This window comes from Meles meles, chromosome 6 (assembly GCF_922984935.1).
Source record: "Meles meles chromosome 6, mMelMel3.1 paternal haplotype, whole genome shotgun sequence".
NCBI lineage: Eukaryota > Metazoa > Chordata > Mammalia > Carnivora > Mustelidae > Meles > Meles meles.
In genome coordinates, this window is record NC_060071.1 from 146613872 (window position 1) to 146639311 (window position 25440).

A 25440-nucleotide genomic window follows, 5' to 3' on the forward strand; every position below is an offset into this window, starting at 1 on the left:
TCTCTCAGGTTGTTTTCTCTGAATACTGGGCAAAGAGGGAATCACTGAGGTTCCTTTTTAAATGGAAACTTCAGGAACTGACTAGCAGGGTCCTGACCTGCTTGAGAGGCTGGTGACCGAGGCCATCGGCCCGTCAGACTCCCACCGCTCAGGCCGTGCGCAGGTGGCAGCCAGGCCACACTGTGCGGGTCTCCTTGTGGGCACTCTCTCTGACATGGGGGTGACACCTCAGCTGTGATTCTCCCCACCCTGCGACCCCAGGAAACATGGTCGGTGATAAGACAGTTTTGTCCCCCGGGAACTTGGGGTGTCGACTTGATTAACTCAGTACTAACTTTGTGTCGCCCTCGCTGTACAAAGTGCTGCTTCACCGGGTTTCTTACTTGGTTCTGTCGGCCGTGTTGGCGGATCAGGAAGGTGTCAGCACTCGGCTTTTGAGGAGGAAGAAGCCAGCCTCTGGAAAGCGGGGGCGCTGGCCTAGGGTTGCATGGCTGCGAAAGGCGGGACGGCTGTCCCCTGCATTTTTCCCAGGGCACCGCCAGGTGTTCTGGAAGCGTTTGGCAGCGAGCTAATAGAGCCGGCCCCGCGGCGAGCAGATTGTGGCCCTACGCCTTCTGCTCCAAGCGGGTGTTTGGTGAGGGGGCATCGAAGCCTTGGCCAGGCTGTCGGAGTCCTTTCCGCTCGGCCCGGAGCCACCAGGGCCTGGGAAACACTGTCTCTTTGTGGTTGGCTTTATTCCTGCTCCCTTGCAGCCGGTTTTCTATCGTTTTAGCAATTTTCCTATAACTCTGAAGGACTTGTGGGTGGAGCTGTGGAGAACCGAATACTTGATTTCAAAGGCGTGTGCACTTCCAGAGTGGGTGAGGACCGGAGTCGTTTTCAGCTGTGAACTACAGTGTGAAAAGCTCAGGCAGTTTACTTACCCTGTCCACTGCCGCTGCAGAAAAACGAGTCTGAAGTAAAGGGGGAGGAAGCAAAACAGGTTTTTTAAAATAGTAAGAGTCTTAGAGTTCTCCGTCTTGAAAGGCCCTTAGAGCCGACCCACAGTCGGGCAGCCAGGTCAGTGGTGCTTTGGGCCTCTTACCCTCCACTTCAGCCAAATTAACTGTCTTTTATCTTTGTAAAGTATTCTTCAGCATCTCTTTGAGGGAAAAAATGTGTATTGGCAATGTTGGTCTTGAAGTCTGGATACTTCCTAGCGAGTCTGGTTCTGAGGTACACAGATCCGGAAACGGAGGCCGAGAGCCCTGGCCCGACCGGTCTGGTGAAGGAGGTGGTGGCCCAGCCAGGCGGAAAGCCCGGGGTCCTGCACGGCCTCCCCACACCCAGCTGGTGGGGCAGCGTCAGTAGCCACGAGCAGAGCCGCTGGAAAACCTGCAGGCTTTTTGGTCCTCCTGCTGCTGACCTAACAGGGTACGGCACCTAGATTCCATTCACCCGTGTGCCTGTAGCGGGCATCCACAGGGCCTTCGAATCGTGGAAGCTTTTCTTCCGGTGCCCGCTCTGGCCACCCAGAAGCCAAGCAGCATTTTCCCGAGCACCTGGCCCTGGGCTGGGAGCGGGAGTGCATGGAGCCCATGGCAGTGTCCGGCCCGCCCGGACCACGCTGGCAGCGTTGTCTTTCATTCTGTCGGCAGTCCTGAGGGCAGCGGGGCTTCATTTTTTTGCTTCCATTGCACAGAGGAAGAAACCAAGGCAGAAAAGGAGCGACTTGCCGGGAAACATAGCCTTGTGCTCCGGGCTGCTGGCTCCGTGCTGCCCTTCCGCACTGAGAGCTGCTCCGCTCGGGCATGCAGAGACACACAGGGTCAGGGGGACAGCACTCGGGAGTGGAGAGCCCGCGAGTCCCCAGCGCCACGCGGCACACACAGTGATGAGCGTAGACAGGAAGAGAAGCAGGAGTTGAGACGTTGGGGCTGTCGGGACCGACTCTGGGGACCTCGGGTGAACTCCGAAGGATAGTGCATGATTTTCAGAAAGGCACTGAGTGGGGTGCCTGGGCGGCTTAGTGGGTTAAGCCTCAGCCTTCAGCTCAGGTCATGATTCCAGGGTCCTGGGATAGAGCCCCGCATCAGGCTTTCTGCTTGGCAGGGAACCTGCTTCCCCCTATATCTCTGCCTGCCTCTCTGCTTGCTTGTGATCTCTTTCTCTGTCAATAAATAAATAAAATCTTTAAAAAAAAAAAAAAAAAGAAAGAAAAAGGCACCGAGCAAGCATCCCAGTCAGCATCAGCCAGGGGCTGCTCCAGGGAAACAGGGGAACGAGACGGGCCATCCTGTCCTGAAACTGCACAGGGGGCAGGGTAGGGAGGGGAAGCAGTCAAGAAACCATAAGCCAAAGACAGACCAAACAGCACCAGAGGCTGGTTGCAAATGACCAGGCCATCGCCTCACCTAGCACCCAGGAGGGGGACCTTTATTCAGACAACTCCGCCATGACGTCATGAGGCCGCCGTGCAAAACTCCGGAGATGGAAGTATGAGGGGGGGGCACATAGGGAGGGACAGCAAGTGTAAAGGCCCCGACGGGAACAGTTTGGTGGGGTCAGGGTCAGAGAACAGGGAGGCTGAAGCTACGTGAACCAGGGGAGAGGGAAGGGCGACGCCGGCCGAGAAGTGGACAGGCCTCCTTACGCAGAGCCGGCAAGCCTGGTGAGGGGTTAGATTTTGTTTGTTGTGTCGTGGGAAACCTTTGGAGGATGGTAAGCACGGGGAAAGGCATCCAATGGAGGGCTGAGAACAATCATTCTGGGTGGCTCATGATCTGTGTTGTGGCAGGAGTGGAGGCAGGGAGACCTCTGGGCGAACTTGGAATCGTCCAGGTGAGAGGGGGCAGTTGGGGCTGGGGAGGGGACAGTCAGTGTAGGTGGGGAGCAGGAGCTGGACTCGGGATGCACTGTGCAGATGCGGCCTCCGGGACATCCCGTTGGGTCACCGTGGGTGTGAAGGAAGTGCATCAAACCAAACTCAGGTGGCCTGTGGTTTCTCTTGCCACGGTGGGGGTGGGGGGGCCCGAGTAAGCAGCTGGAGTGCCAGCTGGGGGGTCTGTGGGGTTTGTGAGCCTGTGCAAGACAGGCTCCCAGTAAATGGTGGTCGAACAAGTCTGCGCTGAGTGGGAACCAGCTGATTCCAGAGTGTGGCAGGAAGGGCCACGGGAGAGAGAGAGAGAGAGGGCCACTTTCTGGTGGAGCCGCTAATTTCAGTCCCTTCCCTGGCCTCCCTCTTGTCCTCATTGTGTTTGGTTGGTGTTTTGTTTTTTCTAAAGGCTTATCAGCTTCCAACATACTACATAACTTATTTATTATTTTTATTACTTTATCTCTCCCTCCACACCTGTAAAATCTAAGTTCCAGGAGGGGAGGGCGTCTTGTCTGTTTTGCTACATTTATCGAGTTGCTGGATTTAATTAACTACATTTGATGTGTGGGCCGGGGATGCCCGGCCCACCGGAGCTCCTTCTCAGTGCAGCTTCCCATGTGGCGTGCTGGAGAAGAGGCCAGAAGAGCAGACGTTTTGCTCACTCTCGGGTGGTGGGGGCACCAAGGCTCCCTGTCCAGTTGCCAGCTGGTTGGCTGCTCGGGCGCGCCGATTGCCCCTGTTCCACTGCCCTCAGACGTTGAATGCGTAAAGGTGTGAGAAGCCTCACACAGCCCAGGTCCGACCCACACCTCTGCCTCCGCAGCAGGGCTTGAAGACTGCCTCTAAGAGGAGCATTTCCCGGACGTGTTGTCGTCACAGGCGAGTCAGAGTCCAGAAGCTTACAGTCAGGCCATCAGAGAGCACGTTGTTCAGCAGCTGCTCCCAGGGGCGTGTAGCTAGGTCACTTGGAGAGCTTCCTGAAACTTCTCTGTCTTCTCTTGTTCCAAAGAATCAGATGTGCCTCCAGCTGAGACACATTACCACACGGGTTCCGGGCCGCTCTCATGAGAGTGTGCGCTGTTCCTCGGGTGTCCTGGGCTGAAGACGGCTGGCAGCCAGTCTCAACCGGTCTCAACCAGTCTCAACCAGTGCTTTTACTTTGGTGGCTGAACCCAGGAAGGCAAAAAAGAACAACAGTTATCCTTTCTAGAGTGTTCCGTGCCAGGCGCTGTAATGTATGCTGTATTTAATCCTCATCCTCCGAGCGGTTGTACCGTTGGTCCCAGCTTGCAGGTAAGAACAGGGCTCAGCGAAGAGGTCACTCACTCCAGGTCACGGTGGTCTCCCTTGACAGAGTTGGATTTGAAACCAGATCTCTTGTATTCTCAAAAGCTAAGCTTAGGGGCGCCTGGGTGGCTCAGTGGGTTAAGCCTCTGCCTTCGGCTCAGGTCATGATCCCAGGGTCCTGGGATCGAGCCCCACATGGGACTCTCTGCTCAGCAGGGAGCCTGCTTCCTCCTTTCTCTCTGCCTGTTTCTCTGCCTACTTGTGATCTCTGTCAAATAAATAAATAAAATCTTTAAAGGCTAAGCTTAGCTGTAGCCTCTTGAAGGAACTCACCCCGAATTGCAAAGTCAAGGTTAGGACCAGGGCCTCCTAATTTCTGTTATCCTGCAGTCTCTGATTTCATACCACGAGAGACACAGAGACCTCCTCTGTCCTCCTGTGGCACTCTGCGCCTGTCAGTCATTCGTCATCTGCGCACCCAGGGCATGGTGTCACTCGTTTCTGCCTGTCCCTGTGCTTGCTCGGGCGTGTACTGAACAGAGCGGATTGCATGCTCGTGATCAGGGGTGTCTGCTGGGGCTCAGCCAGGTCTCCGTCCTCAGCTATAATTTACCCTTGGAGATAAGCACACTGCCCCAGTCCTGGGTCCGGCCGGATCTCTGTAGCTGTCCCAAGGCTATGTTGAAACCTGGTCCACTTCCACAAGTAAGCAGAATCACAGACCGCGAGGACACAGGCATGTACCAGAATTTATAAATGTTTCCGAAGTTTGAGTGGCCCCAGCGTCCTCATGGACTGTCGGACGGCTCCCCACAGAAAGGGTGGTGTTGGTGGCCTGGAAAGAAAGTGTGGGAAGTGGGTGTGAGACAGCTTCTGTCTGAGAATATCAGACTCTCGCAACAGTTGGTTGGAGTGTTTTTTTCCAGATTCCACTAGACTCCGCAGAGAAGTGGAGAACAGCTGTCCAAGCATCTGGGCCAGTGGCGTTATAGCAGAGAAAAGGCAAACGTCTCGGTGGTAGATGACAGAGCAGGCTGATCCCCAACCGGTTCGGATGGAAGGAAAGATGTCTGGGCTCACAGGAATTTAGGCTTCATACAGCCAAAGCCTTCCTTTCATTCTGACGCTTACAGAAGTGGGGCTCAAACTGTCAGCATTTGAGTTTCTGCGTTTGAAAACACGCAGACCTCACCCACTGTTTTCGTTGCCGTAGTTCAGCCGTTCTCACATGTGGTCAGGAGAACCACCCTTTTAAGGGTTTGTGAGTCAAAACTATATTTATAATAACATTAAGACGTTGTTTGCCTTTTTCACTCTTATCTCACAAATGCACGGTGGAACTTTCCAGAAGCTACATGACATGTGTGGACATTGTCCCTGCGACAGGTAATGAAATGGGTGCTTGTGCGTTCTTGTGTTTTAGAAAGTTCTCGGTTTTAGTTTCAACTGTGGTGAATACGGATAGACTTAAGCTACGTAAACAGAAGCTTTTTGGCATCCTCAGTAGTTTTTATGGGCGTAAAGCGGTCCTGAAACAAAAAAGTCTCGAGAACCTCTTTTGTAAAATCGTCCATCGTGAGCGTGAGCTGCAGAGGCGCACGCAGGAGCGGCGAGCCCCCGTTCAAGATGCCGCGCCTGCGGGAGCGGAGGGGCCCCGAGAGCTGGGGAGAAGCTGCGCGGTTTCACTTGAGGTGGCACCACGTCCCGGACTGCGTGGTGGGATTGTGGGAACCCACGTCTCACGGGTATGAGATATTTCAGAATACACGTTTTAAGTTGAGAAGCTAACATTAAACGTATTTCGAGCCTGTTGGCACTTAGAGGGAAAAAAGCCACCCATGAATGGTTAACTGATTCTCAAGGGGGCAATGCACCTTGCCACTGGAGAGGTCTGGCGGCCGTTCCCTTAATCCACTTCACGTCTGCAAGAGGAGGCCGCTGGCACTGGGTGCCTCCTGCTGGGCTGGGGTCCCGTCGTGAGAAACAGTGCGGAATGTGGACAGCCTACAAGGCAATTGGCCTGAGCTCTTCACACAAAAGAAGTCAACATCGATGAAAAACAGAAAGTGGCCTAACATTCTCGCTTAGGAGAGAAAAAGCAGACAGTGCAACCAAATGTCATGCGGTAGATCGTGGACCCATACAGATCAAACATTTGGGGGGAAATTGGGTGACTTTAAGGTGAGGTCTGTATTAGCTATTAGTAAGGTGTTTTCTTTTTTTTTTTTCTTTAATTAATTTATTTTTTCAGCGTAACAGTATTCATTGTTTTTGCACAACACCCAGTGCTCCATGCAATACGTGCCCTCCCTATTACCCACCACCCGTTCCCCCAACCTCCCACCCCCGACCCTTCAAAACCCTCAGGTTGTTTTTCAGAGTCCATAGTCTCTTATGGTTCACCTCCCCTTCCAATTTTTTTTTTTTATAAACATATAATGTATTTTTATCCCCAGGGGTACAGGTCTGTGAATCGCCAGGTTTACACACTTCACAGCACTCACGATAGCACATACCCTCCCCAATGTCCATAACCCCCTCCCCCTCTCCCAACCCCACCTCCCCCCAGCAACCCCCAGTTTGTTTTGTGAGATTAAGAGTCATTTATGGTTTGTCTCCCTCCCAATCCCATCTTGTTTCATTTATTCTTCTCCTGTCCCCCTAACCCCCCATGTTGCATCTCCATGTCCTCATATCAGGGAGATCATATGATAGTTGTCTTTCTCCGGTTGACTTATTTCACTAAGCATGATACGCTCTAGTTCCATCCACGTCGTCGCAAATGGCATGATTTCATTTCTTTTGATGGCTGCATAGTATTCCATTGTGTATATATACCACATCTTCTTTATCCATTCATCTGTTGATGGACATCTAGGTTCTTTCCATAGTTTGGCTATTGTAGACATTGCTGCTATAAACATTCGGGTACACGTGCCCCTTCGGATCACTGCGTTTGTATCTTTAGGGTAAATACCCAGTAGTGCAATTGCTGGGTCATGGGGTAGTTCTATTTTCAACATTTTGAGGAACCTCCATGCTGTTTTCCAGAGTGGTTGCACCAGCTTGCGTTCCCACCAACAGTGTAGGAGGGTTCCCCTTTCTCCGCAACCTCGCCAGCATCTGTCATTTCCTGACTTGTTAATTTTAGCCATTCTGACTGGTGTGAGGTGATATCTCATTGTGGTTTTGATTTGTATTTCCCTGATGCCGAGTAAGGTATTTTCTTAAATGTAATAATGGTACTTAAGTTATACATTAGAATGTCCTTATTTTAAAGACGTGTGTGCTAAAAACCTTAGGATTGAAGTAACACGATATCTGCAACTTTCAAGTGATTCAGAAAAAAAATCGAAGAGCTAAGTCACATGTGGTAAAAATGCTTTACTAAGTAAAGCAGAAAAGCCCTGTTGTGTGGCAGAAAGGAAGATCTGTGGTCTAGACCTGGCCCTTCCACATAACAGCACAGGACCCTAGGAGACACTCCCCTTCTCCAGGCCCGTTTCCTCCATCTGAGTAAAGTACTTGTCATTATTTCTCAGCTCTGACAAAGCTGTGATTCCAAGTCCCTGTGTTCCTCAGTCACTGAACTGGAACATCGCGGTGTAGGCAAATGCTAAAGCAGACATTTGTCCAAAGGTGTTTACTGAGCAATCACTAGTCACAAGCACCGGGGCTACTGAGATGAGCAATATTTTTAAAACAAACCGAAAAAGAACTATCCTCATGGGGGACAGAGAAAACCAGCAGACCTTCAGTACAGTGATAAGTGGCGTAAGGAAAGGTGAAGCAGCTTCTTAGCGGGAAGGGATCACTGTCAGGAGATGACACAGAGGACAGGTGGTGGAGAGTCCCAGCAGAGCAGGGCATTTGAGCTGCCCTGGCATCAAGGCCTGGCTGGCGGGCCCCCTCCCGGGGATGAGCCCAGGCTCTGGACGCTCCGCAGGACAGAACCTGACCGCCCAAGTCCCGCCTAGACACCCAAGGTGATTCTCCCGGCCACAGGGAAGAACCTGCCGGAGACCTTGGTTTCCTCTGTAGAGACTGACAGAACAAGAGGTCGAGGCAGCTCTGCGTGTGGGTCCAGAGGCTCCTCACGCTGATTCCACCCAAGTCTCTGCTCACACGCGTGTGCCGTTACCAGAGGCAGCATTTGCTCGCCCAAGATGGTAGCCAGGGGCCGATCATGTCAGTAAACTGTGCTCCAGTTTATCTCAGACGTATCCAAGCTCCAAGAAACTGAAAACCTAGTCAAGAAAGATCCACCCCTCATTTCCCAGAGCCTTGCGTGTGCTCCCCTGAAGCCATGTCGCCAGCTAATGAGGCCCCGCCTGGGCTCCCTTCACTCCCCACACCGTCTCCGTGGTGGACAGTGTTGACTCAATGCCCCCGACCTGTGTTTCTGGTACACCTCTGGTCCCTGGCTCCCACCAGCCCCCAGATTTTTCCTTTCTGCCCCTGTTCACTGGGAAAGACTGGCCAGAAAAGGGGCAGAGTAGAAATGAACCAAGCTGCCAGCACTGTCTGCCAACGGAAGGGTACAGAAAGGGGCCAAGAGGACAAGAACGAGGGCAAGTCTGTCACTTCTGGCAAATGGAAGGCCACCGGTGGCCCTGGAGAGAGGGACTGGAGTGGAGCGGGTGGGGGGGCCTGCGCTCTGCTGGTGGGGCCCGGAGGAGACGGCACAGCAGGCGAGGGCCGAGGGGTGCGGCAGGTGTTCATGGAGGGAGAGTTGAAGGGTGAGTGGGAGCACCCCGCAAGGAAGGCCCCGGAAGCCAGAAGCAGAGGCCTCCAGAGAAGGGAAGACCGGGTCCGAGCTAGAGGTGCCTGTTGTTGGGGATAAGTCACTTCATGTAACGTGGGGACAGATGTGATCACTCGCTCATGAGAGTCGTTGAGTATCCCATGACATCACACGGGCTTTGACGCGAGGGACCTGCACATCGGGCAGGAGGGCCACTTCATGCTTCAGAGAGAGAGGGTGGCGAAGGAGAGGACGGTCCCCTCCCCTCTGCGCCTCGCCGTGGTGCTGGGGGCTAGCCTCGCACGCCAGAGCGCCCAGACAGGTTTCCATGGCCCCCACCTCCCGCGGCGGCTGCCCTGCTGCCGGCCGAGGGGCTTCCTTCCGGATGACTCTCAGCCCTTTTTTCAAGTTCACTTTCATCGCTTGCATGTTGAAAGTAAACAAGTCAGGACTTTACCAGCCGCCTCGGAGTCTGGCTCTATTTCTTCTTGGCTTTGGGAACATTTATTTATGGCCACTTCTCTCTGGCCTCCCTGTTCCCTCGTCACTTAACTAGTTCACTCAGCAGCTGCTCAGCCTGGGCTCGCAAGGGCCGTGGCCCCGGACTCCGTCGGGAAGGCCATGGGGGAGCTGACGGCTCACCCTGGGGCCGGCCTCCAGCAGCTCTCCTTCTTGGAAGGAAGATAAACCAAAGAGCTATCGGCAAAGCTTGAAAGTGATCAGAGGACACAGGGCCAACAAGGGGGACAAGGGGCAGACACACACGGGTTGAGCACACGGACTGTACTGGATACTGGGCACCTGCACAGAGAAAAATACCTACACTTTCTTGGCTCTGTTTTACGGAAGAGAATTCCTCCCGCAGAACCCCATGATTTCCCTGTGACGGCATTAGCATGCCCATTTCATAAGTGTTCATGTTTCCTGCTAGACTGCAATCCCTTTGGGGCAGGGACATGTCCTTTTCATTCCCAGAGACTTGCATCGTGCCATTCCCTTCGCAGTTACCAAGTGAACGGGAACGAACCAGATGTTTGCTGAAGGCCGTGGCACTTGGCCCGAGCGTTAAGGAAAGGTGAGGTGCAGACCTGTGGACATAGGAGGGAGAAGAAACCTTGGGCAGAGGGAACTCCTTTCTTCTTCAGTTTCTTGAGTAATTCTGGCAAGTCATTTTAACTGGCCCAGCGTCAGGAGGATGCTTTCGCCATCAGACCTGGCTTTACCGCCAAGCTGCCGGCTGGGCCCTTCCTCACACTTGGCACCAGGCACGGTGTGGGCAGCCCAGTGTCCAGAGAGCACAAGGAATTTGCCCTATCGTCCTGGAACACCCAAGATAAACAGGTGGGACGGGAACTGTGGACTAAGCCTTTGACCACCCCACAGGGAAGCCTGTCTTGAGGAAGTGTCCCTGCCTTGGTGGCACTCATGCCCAGCAGAGGGACCCAAGGTAGAAGGCTGTTGGACGTCCCCTGCCATGAGACCTGTTCTGTGCCAAGGCATAGGATATGCCAACTGGGTTCCGAGAAGGACCATCTAACTCAGCCTGGAGCTTCCAGGAGCGCTTTCTCGCAGAAGTAACATGGGTCTCTGGTCTGTAGGATGAGTAGGAATTGCTGGGAAGCTAGGCTAGAAAAAGCATCCCAGGTCGAGGGAACAGCACGAGCTGGAGCAGCAAGGCCGTGGAGAATGGGGACAGTGAGTCATGAACAAGGTAGGCAAGGCCCAGAGTGTGAGGGCCCACAGGGCTGCCGAGAGCAGGGATCGGACCCTAGTCTTCGGTGTAGGCTGTAGGGCTCCCGGTACTGCTCTGAGTGCTGACACTGGGGAAAGCTCTCCAGAAGAGGGGTCTGAGAATTTGCGTTTTAATGAACACCTTACCCGATTCTCACGCCGCCGCACACAGTTTTGAGAACTGTGAGTGCAGGGTGAGAAGAGAAGAAAGTCTAACTGGTTCACATTGGAGAGCGCCGGGATTTAAAGTGGTTTTCCAGTCTGGTTTGGAGCAACGGCCCGTGAGAACACGATGAAAACCTACTTCAGAAAAAGTTGCACACTCACTTTTGCAAATAATTTCAGGGAGTTCTGAGACTCCTTAAGGCTTTCTGTGGCCCCCATTTTAAGCACCCCCTCCTGTAAGTGGCGAGTAGAAAACCTCGAACGAAGAAGCCTTCAGGGAGCCACCAGAGAGAAGTGGGAGCCAGGGAGGAGGCAGAGGCAGAAGCAGGAGAGATCTTCAAGTGTGGACATTGTCGCAGCGTTGTTCAGTACGAGATGAGAGGTTTGAGACCTCCAGGGCAGCTGCCTGCCCTGGGAAGTGCGCGCCAGCGACCTCGTGCGGAGCTCTTTAAGTGTCTGTCGGGGAGAGAAGCCAGGTTCCAGAGGGGCCTGGAGCATGAGCAAGTGGCAAAGAAACGGGGGAAGCAGGCAGGCAGGAGCCTGATGGAAGAGAAGGGAGAGCCAGAGGGAGCAGCGCGGGTAGCAGTGGGCACCTGTTCACACTGACTCACATCAGCCAAACTCACGCGCATGGGTGCTTATCAGGTGCTTAACCCTGTGACGGCTGTCTGTCGAGTGAAAGATAAAGAAGGAGCTCCCAGGAGGGTGGCCGCTCACCCTGGCCTACCTGGGATGTGCCAAATAACCTGCCTCCCGGGAAACCCCTTAGCCCCAGGCAAACCCTGTCCCCAGTCCTGCTGGGGAGACAGTGGGACAGTGTGGTGACTTGATCTGTCTGCAGGGGGCGGCCACATCAGGGCACTGGGCTGAGCAAAAGGCTCTGCTGGTGCTGGGGGACAGGGAGGTACCATCCTTGTCCCTGCAGAAGAGATCTGAGGACAGGGCATGTGGTTCTTCGGCCAGAGGGGCTGGGAAGGGCAACCCGCCCTCGCGCAGAACAGCCTCTGGTCTCCCCAGGCCTGGGCGCACAGGGGGGTGAGGCTGAGGGTTCCTGCAGGAGCAGCCATGCCCTGGCACGGGGCACGGTGAGCACCTCAGATCCCCGCTGTCTTGAGACAGACAGCAATGTCGGTAATCCAGAATGGATGCTAGCCGTCTGAGAATAAACGGAGCGGGACTGTAAATGGACGTTCCCACGAGCTCACGGTCATAAACACACTTACTCAGAATCGTGCATTCCACAGACACTTGGTGTCTGCATCATACAAGCCACCGGGGTTACGAAGGGGAAAACAGCGGGGTTCCGCCTTGGAGGCACTCGCAGTCTCCTGGGGAAGGGGGTGTGTACACGGACCCAGAGGAGCAGGACCAACAAAAAGGGCTGTGATAGCCGCAGAGACAGCACGGGACTGTGGGAGCCACCTCTGGCCCGAGGGGTCCCCGTGCTGTGCGGCTCCCAGCCCAGGCCCAGACGTAGGTCTCCAGCAAGCGTCTGTGGTTAGCCCCGTTCCTCTCTGTTCCCTTTTTGGCCTTATGTCCTCTGTCCTTAGTTGAATTTAACACGCTGTCCTTTAAGTTTTTGTTGGAAAAGAGGCCCAGAATCACATAGTTTCTCTCCTCTAAGGCGCCTAATAAAAAGGTTCTGCAAAGCTTTGTGAATGTCTCATCTGCCACTAGCAGGGAAATGACAGGCTTCAATTTTTTATAAATTCCTGTGCCTACAAGTACCTGTTTTGTGCTGTAAAAGAGTTAAGAGATACTTGGAGGGTGGAAAGGGATTCCCAGGTGACTCTCCTGGAGACTGTGAGCCTGGGACAAGTTCAGAAACCTCCTTCCCTGTCATGTCGGTCAGGTCCGACAGCTGGTGGGCAGAGATCTGCGCTCTTTCAGAAGCGCCAATGGGGCGGAGCAGGAGGCGGACTTCCGGCTGCGCACATCGCCCTGCCACGAACTGCTCCTGCCTAGGAGTTTTCTCTCCAAATGCATGAGTGGTGTTTTTTTGTTTTGTTTTGTTTTGTTAAAGATTTTATTTATTCACTTGACAGACAGAGATCACAAGTAGGCAGAGAGGCAGGCAAAGAGAGGGAGAGGAGGAAGCAGGCTCCCCGCTGAGCAGAGAGCCCCATGCGGGGCTCGATCCCAGGACCCTGAGATCACGACCCGAGCCGAAGGCAGAGGCTTTAACCCACTGAGCCACCCAGGCACCCCACGAGTGGTTTTTTATGTCGAGTCCAGGAAGATCCCTGGTTGCGTACAGAAAGCTGGGGCGTGGCCTGCTCTTTTCCTTCTAATGGAGGGATTTCAGCCGGTCTTCAGTAGCTGTCTCTGTTGTGTCCTCTAAAAGAGTTAAGTGCTGAACCAGTTACAAGACCTTACTCCGGGCTGGGCTCAGATAGTACTGAGGCACCTGGGTGGCTGTCGATTAAGCATCTGCTTTCTGCTCCAGTCATGATCCCGAGGTCCCAGAATCGAGCCCCGCATCAAGCTCCCCGCTCAGCTGAAAGTCTGCTTCTCTCTCTGCCTCTCCCTCCTGCTCTGCTCTCTCTTGCTTCCTCTCAAATAAATCAAATCTTTTAAAAAGGGGGGGGTGTCTGGGTGACTCAGTGGGTGAGGCATCTACCTTCGGCTGGGGCATGATCTCAGGGTCTTGGGATCGAGCCCCACATTGGGCTCTCTGCTCCTCGGGGAGCCTGCTCCCCCCCCCCACCTCTCTGCCTACTTGTGATCTCTCTCTCTGTGTCAAATAAATAAAATCTTTTAAAAAAAATTAAAAAGCCCAGATGACAGTGGGGTTGGACCATTTGTTCCAAGAGAACTTTCTTCTGGGAGAGAGATTCTGGTGGTTCCTCCTGCTCAGAGCAGGCTTATAGGTCCCCAGAGGGACATGTCCACCGACCCAGTGATGCAGCACCATAGAGAACAAACCAGACACTGAGTTTTGGCTGATTCCCCCCGCTAATCAGCTGGTGGTTCTGATCACAGAAAGACGGCCAGTCAGAGCGGAAGCGCTCCTCAGAACTGACCTCAGCTTTCCCTCCGGCTTCCTGCACTTTGGGGTTCCTAGAGCCGGGAAGGGCGGCATCTCTGAGGCCACACAGGCACGGCTGTGGACGGTTATGTGCGGACGGCTGGGGAGGAGGGATTGTCTGTTTGCATTTACGTGTATGTTTTCATAAATAGTTTACTCATTTGTCCAGTAATATTTTTAAAAAGAAAACATTTGTCTGACTGCCCTCAAATGGTAACTGATCTAGACAAATGAAGCATATGATGCCTGTGGTTAGTACAGGGATTTCATATCCAGGAAGATGCGGAGAAGACCGTCGTCTCGATGGAGCTCAGAGACAATGTCCAGACTGGGCAGCAAACAAGATTTTATTAAAACGGGTGCCTGGGTGGCTCAGTTATTAAGCGTCTGCTTTTGGCTCAGGTCCTAATCCCAGGGTTCTGGGATCGAGCCCCGAATCGGGCTCCCTACTCAGCGGGAAGCCTGCTTCTCCCTCTCCTACTCCCCCTGCTTGTGTTCCCTCTCTCTCTGTGTCTCTCTGTCAAATAAATAAAATCGTAAAAAAAAATTTTTTTATTAAAACAGAAATCCCAGAGGGATATAAGCAAGGTGAATCATAAGTAGAAGAAATGGGTATTTTCTTGCATTTAGGTTTTGTTGTGATAAAATAAGCCCAGACAAGCGCCATTCAAATAGGAAAAAAAGAATAGGGTATTTTGGCTAACTCCAAGTTCAATTCGAACCTGAAGGGTTAACGACAAGGAACTGTGGCCATAACTAGAATAAGAAAATGAGTTCTTGGGCGCCTGGGTGGCTGTTGGTTAAGCGTCTGCCTTCGGCTGAGGTTGTAATCTCAGGAGTCCCCAGATCAAGTCCTGCATCAGGCTCCCAGCTCCATGGGGCGTCCGCTTCTCCCTCTGACCTTCTCCCCTCTCATGCTCTCTCTCTCTCAAATAAATAAGGAAAATCTTAAAAAAAGAAAAAGAAAGAAAGAAAGAAAATGAGTTCCTGGGTTCTTGGTGTTTCGGCACCTAGTAGGGGCGGGCCCGGCGGGGGGTACCTTCCGCCGTCTCCGGCAGCACCAAGAGATGCGAGGCCAGGCCCGTGCCGGCCCCCAGGAGCTGCGGTTCCCTGCAGACGCTGTCCTCGCCTCCCGGCCCCCGCCGGCTGTGTGCCTCCCCGACCGAGAGTCCCACATCCCCTTCCTCAGCTCGCCGGGGTTGAAGGTCTGCGTCGGAGGCACACGCAGCGTTTTCTTCAGAAAGTCGCCCGGCTTCCTGTCCCGTGTTCGGGGTCCTTGCGAGCTCCCTGAGGGCAGGAACCGTCACGTTCGCCTCTGCGTCACTAAGTGTATTTGACCCACCGGCATCTGTGCTTGTCAGACTGAGGACAACCTGCCTCCCCCACGTAGCGGGCCTCACAGGAGGAGAGTGACTGGCAGCTTTGTCCTGTCGATAACGGGGGGGAGGGCCAGGTGTCCCTTCAGTTGCCCAGTGGACTGTCATGGGCTGTCCCAGACACCTCTGTAACGGAAGGACTGAGGGCCGTGTCGCTCAGAACAAGGCGGGGATGGCCTCGCAGCTGAAACCACATCACAACAAAGTGGGCTGCCTTGGAGAGCAGTTTCTGTCGAAAGCTTAGTCTGCACGCGGGCTGCTTTAGAAGGCGTGCTGCATGGGACACGGGTGTCCCCTCTAGGCCCTGAGGTTCTGCAGTGAGCGACGTGCCAGGCTCTGGGCCCGCAGAGAACCAGACGGGCATGGCCCACCTGCACAATGGCAGGGCCGTGTCTCTCTGGTGCTCCCAGAAGCAGACGCCAAGATCCTTCAGATGATGGCGTGCGAGAGGTTTACAGGGAACCATCAGTGAAGGACGGAGAGAGCAGGCAGGGGGAGCCCCAGGCCATGAGGCAGGAAGGGCACAGGGCTGAGTAGGAGGCATGTCAGGCTGATGCAGGGCCCCGCGGAAGAGCCGCAGGTCAGGCAGGAGTGAGCCGGCTCCCGCTACGCTAGTCATTGGTAGGGGGGGGCCCAGGGAAGCATGGCCTCTGCGCGTGCCTTCGGGTGGGCAACCAGAGCGGCGGCGGCTGCGACCTTGGTCAGCTCTGCTCCCACAACAGGTTCCCCTGAAGGAGATCTGAAGGGCACACTTCAGCGGCTGCCCCACAGGGATTCTAGGAAGTGTCGCCCATCACACTGTACCTTCCAGATTGGCTTCCCCAGAATCCTCCCAAGGGCTTCCATGGTCACACGCCAGCAAGTGGTAGAGCTGGGAGTTGAGCTCAGATCCGTCTGACTCAGGAAGTCCGTGGTCTGCTAAGTAATGCCCTGCGTATCTCGGGGTCTCTCCCAGCCCCTGAGAGCATCAGGAACCGCAGCTGCTTGCCCGTTCACGGTTAGCCACGAGTGTGTCCACAGCCGCAAGTGACGCAGTTTAGCCCATAACTTGATCTGTGCTCGGCTCACACGGGGATGGAACCATGACTTGAGCCAAGGTCTGTCTACTGCTGTTGTTTCCTCTCACTGTCACTAGACTTCATGAGAACAGGGCCCCAGAGACTTAGCCAGAGGAGGACGAACTCAGAGAAGTCAAAGCATAGCCACATTTTTGTGTTTTCTTTTTTTCTCTCTAATATGGCTGTCCTCTGGGGAGGACCCAGGCCTATTTTGATCATCACTGATTTCCCCTTAAATATTTTTGAATGAGTGATGACTTACGGGGGGGAAAGAGCAGCACAGTTGTACAGCCGGACCCTTTCAATTCACGGCCAATACATCTGCCCACCGCACAGCTCTCCGCGCACGGTGTGGGCATTTGCCGTCAAGCACACGCGCGCCGCCCAGGCCCCAGAGCACCGCTGGGGGGCCCGCAGGAGATTGGAGACCCCCACTGGCACATCGTCAGTGGCCGGACAGCCGTGAAATGTGTGTAGATGTTGGTGTAAAGCGCAGTGGAGGAATATGTGCGGAAAGGCATGTGTGTACACCGGACACAGAGTTAGTGTTAAGATTTTAAGTCTGTGCACTGGATCGCGCACTGCCCAAGTCACGAGGGAGCTGGGGCGGGGGGATGCTGAGGCCTCTGGAACACTTAGGAGCTGACTGTGTAGACCAGGCTGAGGTTCCCAAGTCACCGAGAGCTCATCCCATAGAAACCACTATTTTGTCACCCAACCACGGGGGGTGGGGAAAGGGATCTTACTCAAATATCTTATTTTCCTGCCTTCTTAAGTGCGGTAAAGTGAACACAACGTGACTTTTTCTTGACCACTTAGTCTCATCATTATGATTATCTGTTACTATTACACACTTTGGCTTCTACATTACTTGGCCTCAAATTTTGGGCTTTAAATACTGTTTCTAATTCTTAAATTGTAATAATATGGCCATCCTTTCTGGTAACCACCACTCCTCACTGTTCTGGACGTGCTTACCTAGAACAAGCATGCCTTACCTTTTCAGTTTGAGCCTTTAATATGCTGGAGACTAAGAAACGACAGGTTCTAGGCCATCCAGCTCCTATGCGAGCGGAGAGGCTAGTGGGCTCTGAGACACTCCCTCTGCACGCCCCGACAGGAGCTGTAGCGCTGATCGTGACGATCTTCTCTCTCCGGGGGCTTCTAGTGTTTCTTCCCTGCTTTTCTGTCATGTTCTGACAGAGGAAATGTCTTCAGCGACGTTGGACGCAGCTGTCTATTAGTTTTACTTGTATTGCCGGGTTCTCCAGAAGGTCATCTAATCATTGGGTGTCTGCACAGATTGTAGGTTGGTATCGTGTCATAGTATCATAAATAGAACATTTTGTTGGATGTTGTGAAGAATATTATGTGCTTTAGAGTCAGACAGAACTGGTTGGAAATCCCGAATGTAATTCCTGAATACCTGTGTGAATTTGTAAAACTTTTCCTAAGTCTCTGAGCCACTCTTTGCTCGTCCACAGAATGGGGGCAGTGAATGGCTGTCCTGAGTTGTGACACATAAGTGTTTTAATGCAGTGTCTTATTTCACACAGTGCCTAGAATGTTGTCGACAGTCGGCAAATTGGCATTAGAATTCCTTTCTCATTCAGCACTTTTTCCCGGAGGGGAAAGCTGTGCGTCTTTTCTAAGCCGTGTGAGCTGTTGGCACAGGACCTCCTTTGGTGGTTTTCGGAGCATGAGAACTCATAGATCAGCCCCTCCAGGGACAGTTGGATGCTCTTGGTATCAAGGGGCAGTTGGCCCCTAGTTCAGAAAAGGGCAAGCCTCATAGTGGAGCCTGACGTTTAACTTTTCTCTCGGTTTGCAGTGAACAGAGTATCTGCCAAGCCCGGGCTTCCGTGATGGTCTACGATGACACCAGTAAGAAATGGGTACCAATCAAACCCGGCCAGCAGGGATTCAGCCGCATCAACATCTACCACAACACTGCCAGCAACACCTTCAGAGTGGTCGGGGTCAAGCTTCAGGATCAGCAGGTGAGCGAGGGAGCGACGGGCTGGGCTCCCCCTCCCACACACCTAGTGAAAAGAGTTCAGGAAAAAATAAGGTCGGGATTTGGAGTCGGAAGGTCTGGGTTCACATTCCACCTGCGCGTTCTCCGACCGCACGGTATGAGACCTTGAGCACACGCTCTTCTGAACGTCATTTTTCACATCTGTCTTGCAGAGACAGTACCTCACTGTGTTATTATCCCATTAGAATAAAATAATAGACGGGAAGCAGCTGTGGAAACACGACCGCGGGCCGTGTTGGTGTCTCCTTCGGCCTGCACAGCCGTAAGTGACATGTTGTGAAGATGTTTGGCGCCTCAGCCCCCGAGTCTTCCTTTGGAAAGAATATCAGGATGATTGGGGGCGCCAGGGTGGCTCAGGGAGTTGAGCGTCTGGTTCTTGTTTCGGTCCAGGTCACGATCTCAGGGTCATGGGATGGAGTCCCACTGTTGGGCCCTGTGCTGGGTGTGGAGCCTGCTGGAGATTCCCTCTCCCTCTGCCCCTTCTGCTCCTGCTCTCTCTCTCTCTCTCTCTGTCTCTCAGAAATAAATAAATTTTTTTTGAAGACTCTGGGATCATTTCTGCCCCTAAGGGTACCTCCTGGGCGAATCAGACAAGATGGCGAGTGTACTGGTTAGTTCTGGGCAAAGCCAGGGCCAGCCCCGGTAGGAGGAGCCGTGCCTACATAACCCGGAGTACTCTGACGTGACACGGACTGAAATAGATGTGGAGGAGGGGACCGTGTAGCTTCACCACAGTGACGCTGGCTGCTGCTTCACGGTCTGCCTCCAGCTCTCTTCAAACAGACGGACAAGGACGTTTACAGCCGTGAAATGAATGCTTCTGCGGTTTTGGCACTTATGAAAAACTCTACTCAAATAACCGCTCCTGCCATCCTTTGTTGGTCAGGGCCTTGCTAAATCGAGCAGCAGGCTAGCTGCTATCTCTGTGAGAATCAGCCCGTTGGCCATTAGAAGACAAAGAACAAAAACTGAGGACTCTATTTTTAGTATGTTGCCTGTTGAATGGGTTTCTGCTTTGGCCAAAACGGCCCTGTTAAGTTTCAGATTCTTGGGGCTGAAAGGGAGAGCCCCACTTTAGGACCCTGATGAAAGGTCCAACCTGGAACTCTTGGTACCTTCCGAGGTGTCGCTTTCCCTTGTCGATGAGTCATACTGGTAGAAAGGGTTTTCTAGAAACCTTCTGGAGGCTGCTTCCCTGTTCTTCCAATTCTTTGGTTGTCTCTGCCTTTTAGAGGTACACTGTGCTATCTATTACAGGATACATATGGCGACAGTTATGGGCACGTGTCCCCAACACCCATGGGTTGGTACAGCAGACCAGTGCCTCCCTGCTACGTGCTTTGACTTCAGGTCCATGACCTCGTGCAGCTTCTGCATCACAGTGGGTGTTCCCCGAGTGATCGCTTTTACTGTGGCGAGTTTCCCCGACCCTCACACCTCATGGTTGTCCTCCAGGTCGTGCCAGGAAGCCAGCATGGTGTGCTGGAAACACCCTGGCCCTGGAGAACCGGATTCCCTGCCACCAACATGCGCCTTGCTCTTAGGAGCCTCGTGCCTCCCTGCCCCCGTCAGCAGAATCCACGCGCCAGGGCTCGTGTGGGAGGAGACCTTTTCCCCACACGGGGAGGGACTGGCGGCAGTCCCCAGTGGCCTCCTGGGTAAATTGGGAGGCTGTGTTGACTCGAAGAGATTCCCAGAGTCTGACGGAGAGGACAGCACAGCCACCACCTGGAATAGCGCGTTCAAGAGACGGGCTCCTAGAATGTGGCTGAGATTCTGTTCCCCAAAGACATGGAGCGTACGTACATAGCGTACATACACCCTTGCTGATGTACATGCGTACGCACAGACATGAGCACGCACACACAGCAACGCACCAGGGAGCCTTAGGAGGCCAGGGCGTTAGAGAAGGTGACCAGAAGCCTGGTCCGCAGCAGCTCCTGTGACCTCAGGAGAAAAAACTGATTTTCACAGATCTGTCTCTGTGTCTACGTGGACTGCAAGGTCAGACACGTTAGGCGGAGATCCCTCAGGTTATAACCAGGTCAGGATATGTTACACGCTTAACGTGATTATGGTTCCTGGGGCACGTTTCATGTCTATTACTCAGTCTCCCAGGAACCCCAGAGGATAACAGCATAAGCATGTTTCAGCCCCATTGTGCTAACTGGGTAGGCGTACAGCCCGGTGATCATCTGTGGAAGAGGGGACAAGTACATGGCGATATCGTCAGTAAGGCTAACCTGAGTCTCACACTACAGGTGGCAAAACATCAAAAGATTTTTAGTTTAGAATGAATTATGGCCACCACAAATGTTAGTGAGTTTTCAGGCTGAATGAACAGCAGAGGTCCAGAAGGGAGCTACAGTCCTGCTCTGCTGGGCCCTGGCCACACTACACCAAGAACACTGGGACCGAACGCAAGTGCCACAAGCCAGAGTCTGTAAGGGGAAGGGCGTCTGGTCTGGTGAGAGGTCTGCAAGCAAGCTGAAGGGGGCAGGGCCGTGGCCCTCAAACCTCTGACGGGCTGCGTGGGGAGGCGAAGGCATGCTTCTGTTTGTACCCTTGAGACAGGGCTAGGAATCCTGTGTGGACACTGTCAGGAAGAAGATAGCTCGGTGGCCGGGAGCACGTTCTTCTGTGCACGCTGTTGGAGGGTGAACACATGCCTTTGCAAGCCCACGGGCTAGCTGGCCGCTTGGTGAGGACTCTGGGAAGGACGTGCCTTCATGGAAGGGTAGAGATTTAGATGAGATGAGGCCTTAGGAGCCTTCACCAACCAACAGGTTCTAGGGGTTTGTTTTTTGTTTGGTTTTTTAAGATTTATTTATTTATTAGAGAGCGAGCATGGGGTAGGGGAAGAGGCAGGAGAGAGAATCTCGAGTGGACTCCCTGCCGAGTGTGGAGCCCATCGCGGGCTCAGTCTCATGACCCTGAAACTATGACCTGAGCAGAAATCAAGAGTTGGACACTCGACCAACTGAGGCACCCAGGTGCCCCAAGGGTTGTTAGATCTAGGTGATTGTGTGGATCAGGAAGATTGTTTTCCACGAGTAAGTTTCTTTTTTTGTAGGGGCTCTTGGCTGCTTGGACTCAGAGGCCTCAGAAGCATGGTGCACAGTGTTTGGAGTTTCTGGGCCTTCTCTTGGAAGACAGGAAAGGCCCTCTCACTCGGTCCTGCACCCCTCCCTCAAACACGGCACCTGTGGGCTCTTAAGCAAAAAAAAGTAGGACCTTTTAAAACAAGTTTATCCTGGGGTGCCTGGTTATCTCCGTCAATTAAGTGTCTGACTCTTGATTTTGGCTCAGGTCACAATCTCAGGGTCGTGGGATTGAGCCCTGTGTCAGGTTCCACTCTGAGTGTGGACCCTACTTGGGACTCTCTCTCTCTCTCCCTCTCCCTCTGCCCTTCCCCTCCTCCCCTGCCCCTGCTTATGGTCTCTCTCTCTCTCTCAGTCTCGCTCTAAACCAAACTAAACTAAAATAAGTTTATCCTTCAGCAGTTGTCCACATCAGTCCTTCCAGAGCTTAGAGAATTATTTTAAAAATAAAGCTGATAAGGACACAGGCTGAACATGGGAGAGTGGAAAAAGGCAAGCCTTCCAAACACCAGGAGGACAGCCTACCAACCGGAAGGAGCTTGTGTGACTGTATTAATGTTAAATATGAGAGGCTTCAAGACCAGAAGCATTACGAAAGGTAAAGAAGGACCTTTTCAGTGATGAAAGGGTCGATTAAAAGGAAGACCTAACAATCCTAAATTTGCACACGTCTAATAATGTATCTGCGAGTACACAAAGAACACCGGACAGATCTAATGGGAGAAGTAGGCAAATCCAGAAACAGAGCTGGAGGTTCTAATCGTCCAAGGTTCATAACCTCCAAGAAACTGACTGAACAAGCAGAAAGAAAGTAAAGAGATAGAAAATTTGAGTATCATTATTGGCCAACTTGACCTAATTTACATTTACGAAACTACAGCCAACAACGGCAGAATGTACAGTCATCTCAGGTGCGAACTGAACATTTCCCAAAACAGACTGTTCGCAGCAGTTGTGGTACACTGCAGTCTTCTCTCATCTTGCTTCGAGATCCCTTAGCCATTCTTTTTTTTTTTTAAGATTTTATTTATTTATTTGACAGACAGAGATCACAAGGAGGCAGAGAGGCAGGCAGAGAGAGGGGGGGAAGCAGGCTCCTTGCTGAGCAGAGAGCCTGATGGGGGCTCGATCCCTGGACCCTGAGATCATGACCTGAGCTGAAGGCAGAGGCTTTAACCCACTGAGCCACCCAGGCGCCCCAGCCATTCTTGACATAATGTGGTTTCCAGACCTCCTTCCATTGAAAACATTTCCTTCTGGCTTGCTCTGGTTTTGTAATGTCCACTAAAAGTACAGACCCAAAATAGAAACACCTGCACACAGAACTTCCGGTATGGCCTTCCCGTGGCAGAAAGGAACAGGTCTGCTGCCTCGCTCTGGTCTCCACACCGCCGTGTGCTCTCCCCTTAAGAGCGTTTTAACCTGAGGTCACTGTGCTCCTTACTGTGCATACACGCAACAAAACCTCCAGCCCTTTTCCTGAGGACTTGGAGCTCAACCTAGAGAGAGAACCACCCCAGGCACCGGGGGATAGACGCCGGCCAAAACTCCTTGTGTCAAGATACAAAACAATTGCATTTTCGTTAGCTGATTCAGCTCGCCTGCACTCTCTCTCTCTGGACCATACGACGACCCAAACCCACCTTCCACCTGGCTAGGACCTGGAAAAAAGCTGTCGTGGATGTTGGCCATATCATCCTGCTGTCCTCTGGCCTCACCCACAGCACAGCAGAGTGGAGCAGTAGAGGAGAGCGGTCAAGCAGAGGTCACGTCTTAGTGCCCAGCCCTCGAGCAGGGGCTTGGCAGTGTCCCTCGGCATCTCTGAATCTTTCCCTGAGCTCCCCTTCCTGACCGGGCGGTACAGCAGGCAGAGTTGTCTCTAGCTTCAGGTCACAGAACCCTAGAGCCCCAGAGCCAGAGGAGACCTGAGCAGTCCTCCTCAATGTCTCCTAAAGCAGGTTCTTCCCATCACGTCGCCCACAGCCTCCTCCAGACTCTGCTTGCGTGCTTCCGTCCGCAGGGAGCTTGCCGTCTCAGCACTGACAGCCTGCTGTGTGCTCTCACACGCCCCATGAGGGGCCGTGCCGCAGCCAGGACTCCCTCTTCCCACTTTCCAGCCCGGAAAACTTATGGCTCATAAGTCCTTGAGGTTGGCTCACATGACTCCAAGTAGAGAATAAGTCTCCAGGCCTCGCACTGTCTCCCTGAGCCGCACTTACCTCCTGTCACCTTGAAGAACTTGGAAGTCCTTCTCTGTCAGTTGTCTGAGAGAGCAGCTCTGAGCTCAGGCCCACCTGGAGCGGCTGCCCTGGCTGCTTGGGAGCCCTCGAAGCTCTGGGCTCAGCCCTGGTCTACTTTACCTTGCCCTGCTGGGCCTGGCTTGTTCCTTGCAGATAGTTGAGATTTGTTGATTGACTAATAATGCTATGCATTAACTTTTCTGAGTTATCCTTTTAATTAATAACCCATTTATTAATGCATCCTAAGTGTTAGACACTGTGCATGGCTTTGGGAGGCATAGATAGGAACTAGGCGACTCTGCCCTTAGGGTCTCCATGCCTGGAAATCTAGATAAGGTATGCATCGCAGTGTGGCCTTCCCAGTCACCCCAGTAGGTTAGCAAAGCATTATTACCCCCATTTTATAGTTGGAGAAACTGGGCCCCTAAGAAATGCCGTGACCGCCTTGGGTGACGTGGCTTGATGGAGGGACCAGCCCCTGGGCTCAGGGAACCTGGCTCCCAGCTCAGGCCTCTCATCTGGAGGGCGTGACTACAGCGCATTGTTAGTGAGATGAAGTAGCTGGTTTTCAACCCCTCACGGTTCTGGAGGTCATACTGAAGAGCTGCCTGGCCTCGCTGTCTCCTTCTCCTGACCCCTCCCGCCTCCCTGTCCTCTGCTAGCCCCAGGGGACACAGTATCCCTGCCCCGGAGCTGCGCTCTCCAGCTCACTTAACTCACATCGTATTTACTTACAGGTATTTCTGTCTCTTTTCCCCTCCAGGTTGTGATCAATTATTCAATCGTGAAAGGGCTGAAGTACAATCAGGCAACGCCGACCTTCCACCAGTGGCGAGATGCCCGCCAGGTCTACGGCTTGAACTTTGCAAGTAAGGAAGAGGCGACCACGTTCTCCAACGCCATGCTGTTCGCCCTCAACGTCATGAATTCCCAAGAAGGAGGTAAGTGGGGCTTTGTCTCGGCCCAGTGCCGAGACCCCTCTCCTTCCCCGCGCCCTCCACCGGCACTGGCTCCCTGGGGTCCCAGCCCGCCCCGCATCAGGCTGACATTACGTGGGCTCTCAGAGAGGCCTGCTGCCTGACTGCAGCTCGAAGGGGCATAGTAACAGTCTGAAGAAGGAGAGAACGGTGCTCACGTCTTCTTGCCGTTTGTGAGTTACGGCTTCCGTACTGACACATGCCTAAAGCTAAATGTCCTGATATCTCACGGGCATCATCTTCCTTCTGTACTCTAGAACATGTATTTAGCAGAGATAGGAGGGAACGAGCAACAATTTGAATTAAAGTATTCATTCACGTCATTAATGAACTTGTACCAAATATTTACTGAGTGTAGGAAACTGGCCAGACAGAATAGGTAAGAAATGCATAGATGGCGTCCTTTTGCCCAAGACACTCCTGAGCCGATAGCTCCGTGAACTCTAGCACTGTGGGTCGTGGTGAGCGCTCCAGCCCGGGGTGGGCAGACTACTTAGGGAACACCGAGAGGGACGCCTGGGCTGCAGTTTGGAAGGGCGAGGAGCCCACAGGGCAGAGGAGGGACAGCAAAGGCACCCAGCGCGTGCGGGAGAGTGCCCTGCAGTGTTTCTGGGGCCTCGGGCACACACAGGAAAGAAGGTGACCTTGGAACCTCACAGTGAAGGGTCCCAAGGACCTAGAAGGGGACTGGGAACAGGCTTGATACTTGGGGTAGACAGTGGGCCTGGAGGAGGGAGCAGGGCGGGGCTGGCAAAAGTTTCTAAGCAGAGCAAAAACGCATGTGGCTTATTGGAAATTCGCAGTGTTAGCTTCAGGGGAACATAGAAGCCTTCCAGGG

At 53.3% G+C, this 25440-nt stretch overlaps 1 protein-coding gene across 6 annotated transcripts in view; it reads left to right on the forward strand.

Annotated features, from left to right (window-relative positions):
- The window catches only part of EVL (Enah/Vasp-like), a 145888-nt gene that overhangs the window by 73032 nt on the left and 47416 nt on the right, over positions 1 to 25440 (forward strand). For 3 of the 6 annotated variants that reach the window (XM_046009086.1, XM_046009084.1, XM_046009085.1), the window contains exons 2-3: positions 18078 to 18246; positions 24389 to 24566. In XM_046009086.1, the coding sequence (XP_045865042.1) occupies positions 18078 to 18246; positions 24389 to 24566 (347 nt within the window). Of the gene's footprint in view, positions 1 to 3890; positions 4151 to 5489; positions 5531 to 18077; positions 18247 to 24388; positions 24567 to 25440 lie in introns of those variants that run through there. The other 3 variants (XM_046009081.1, XM_046009087.1, XM_046009082.1) reach the window with 2 other exon arrangements.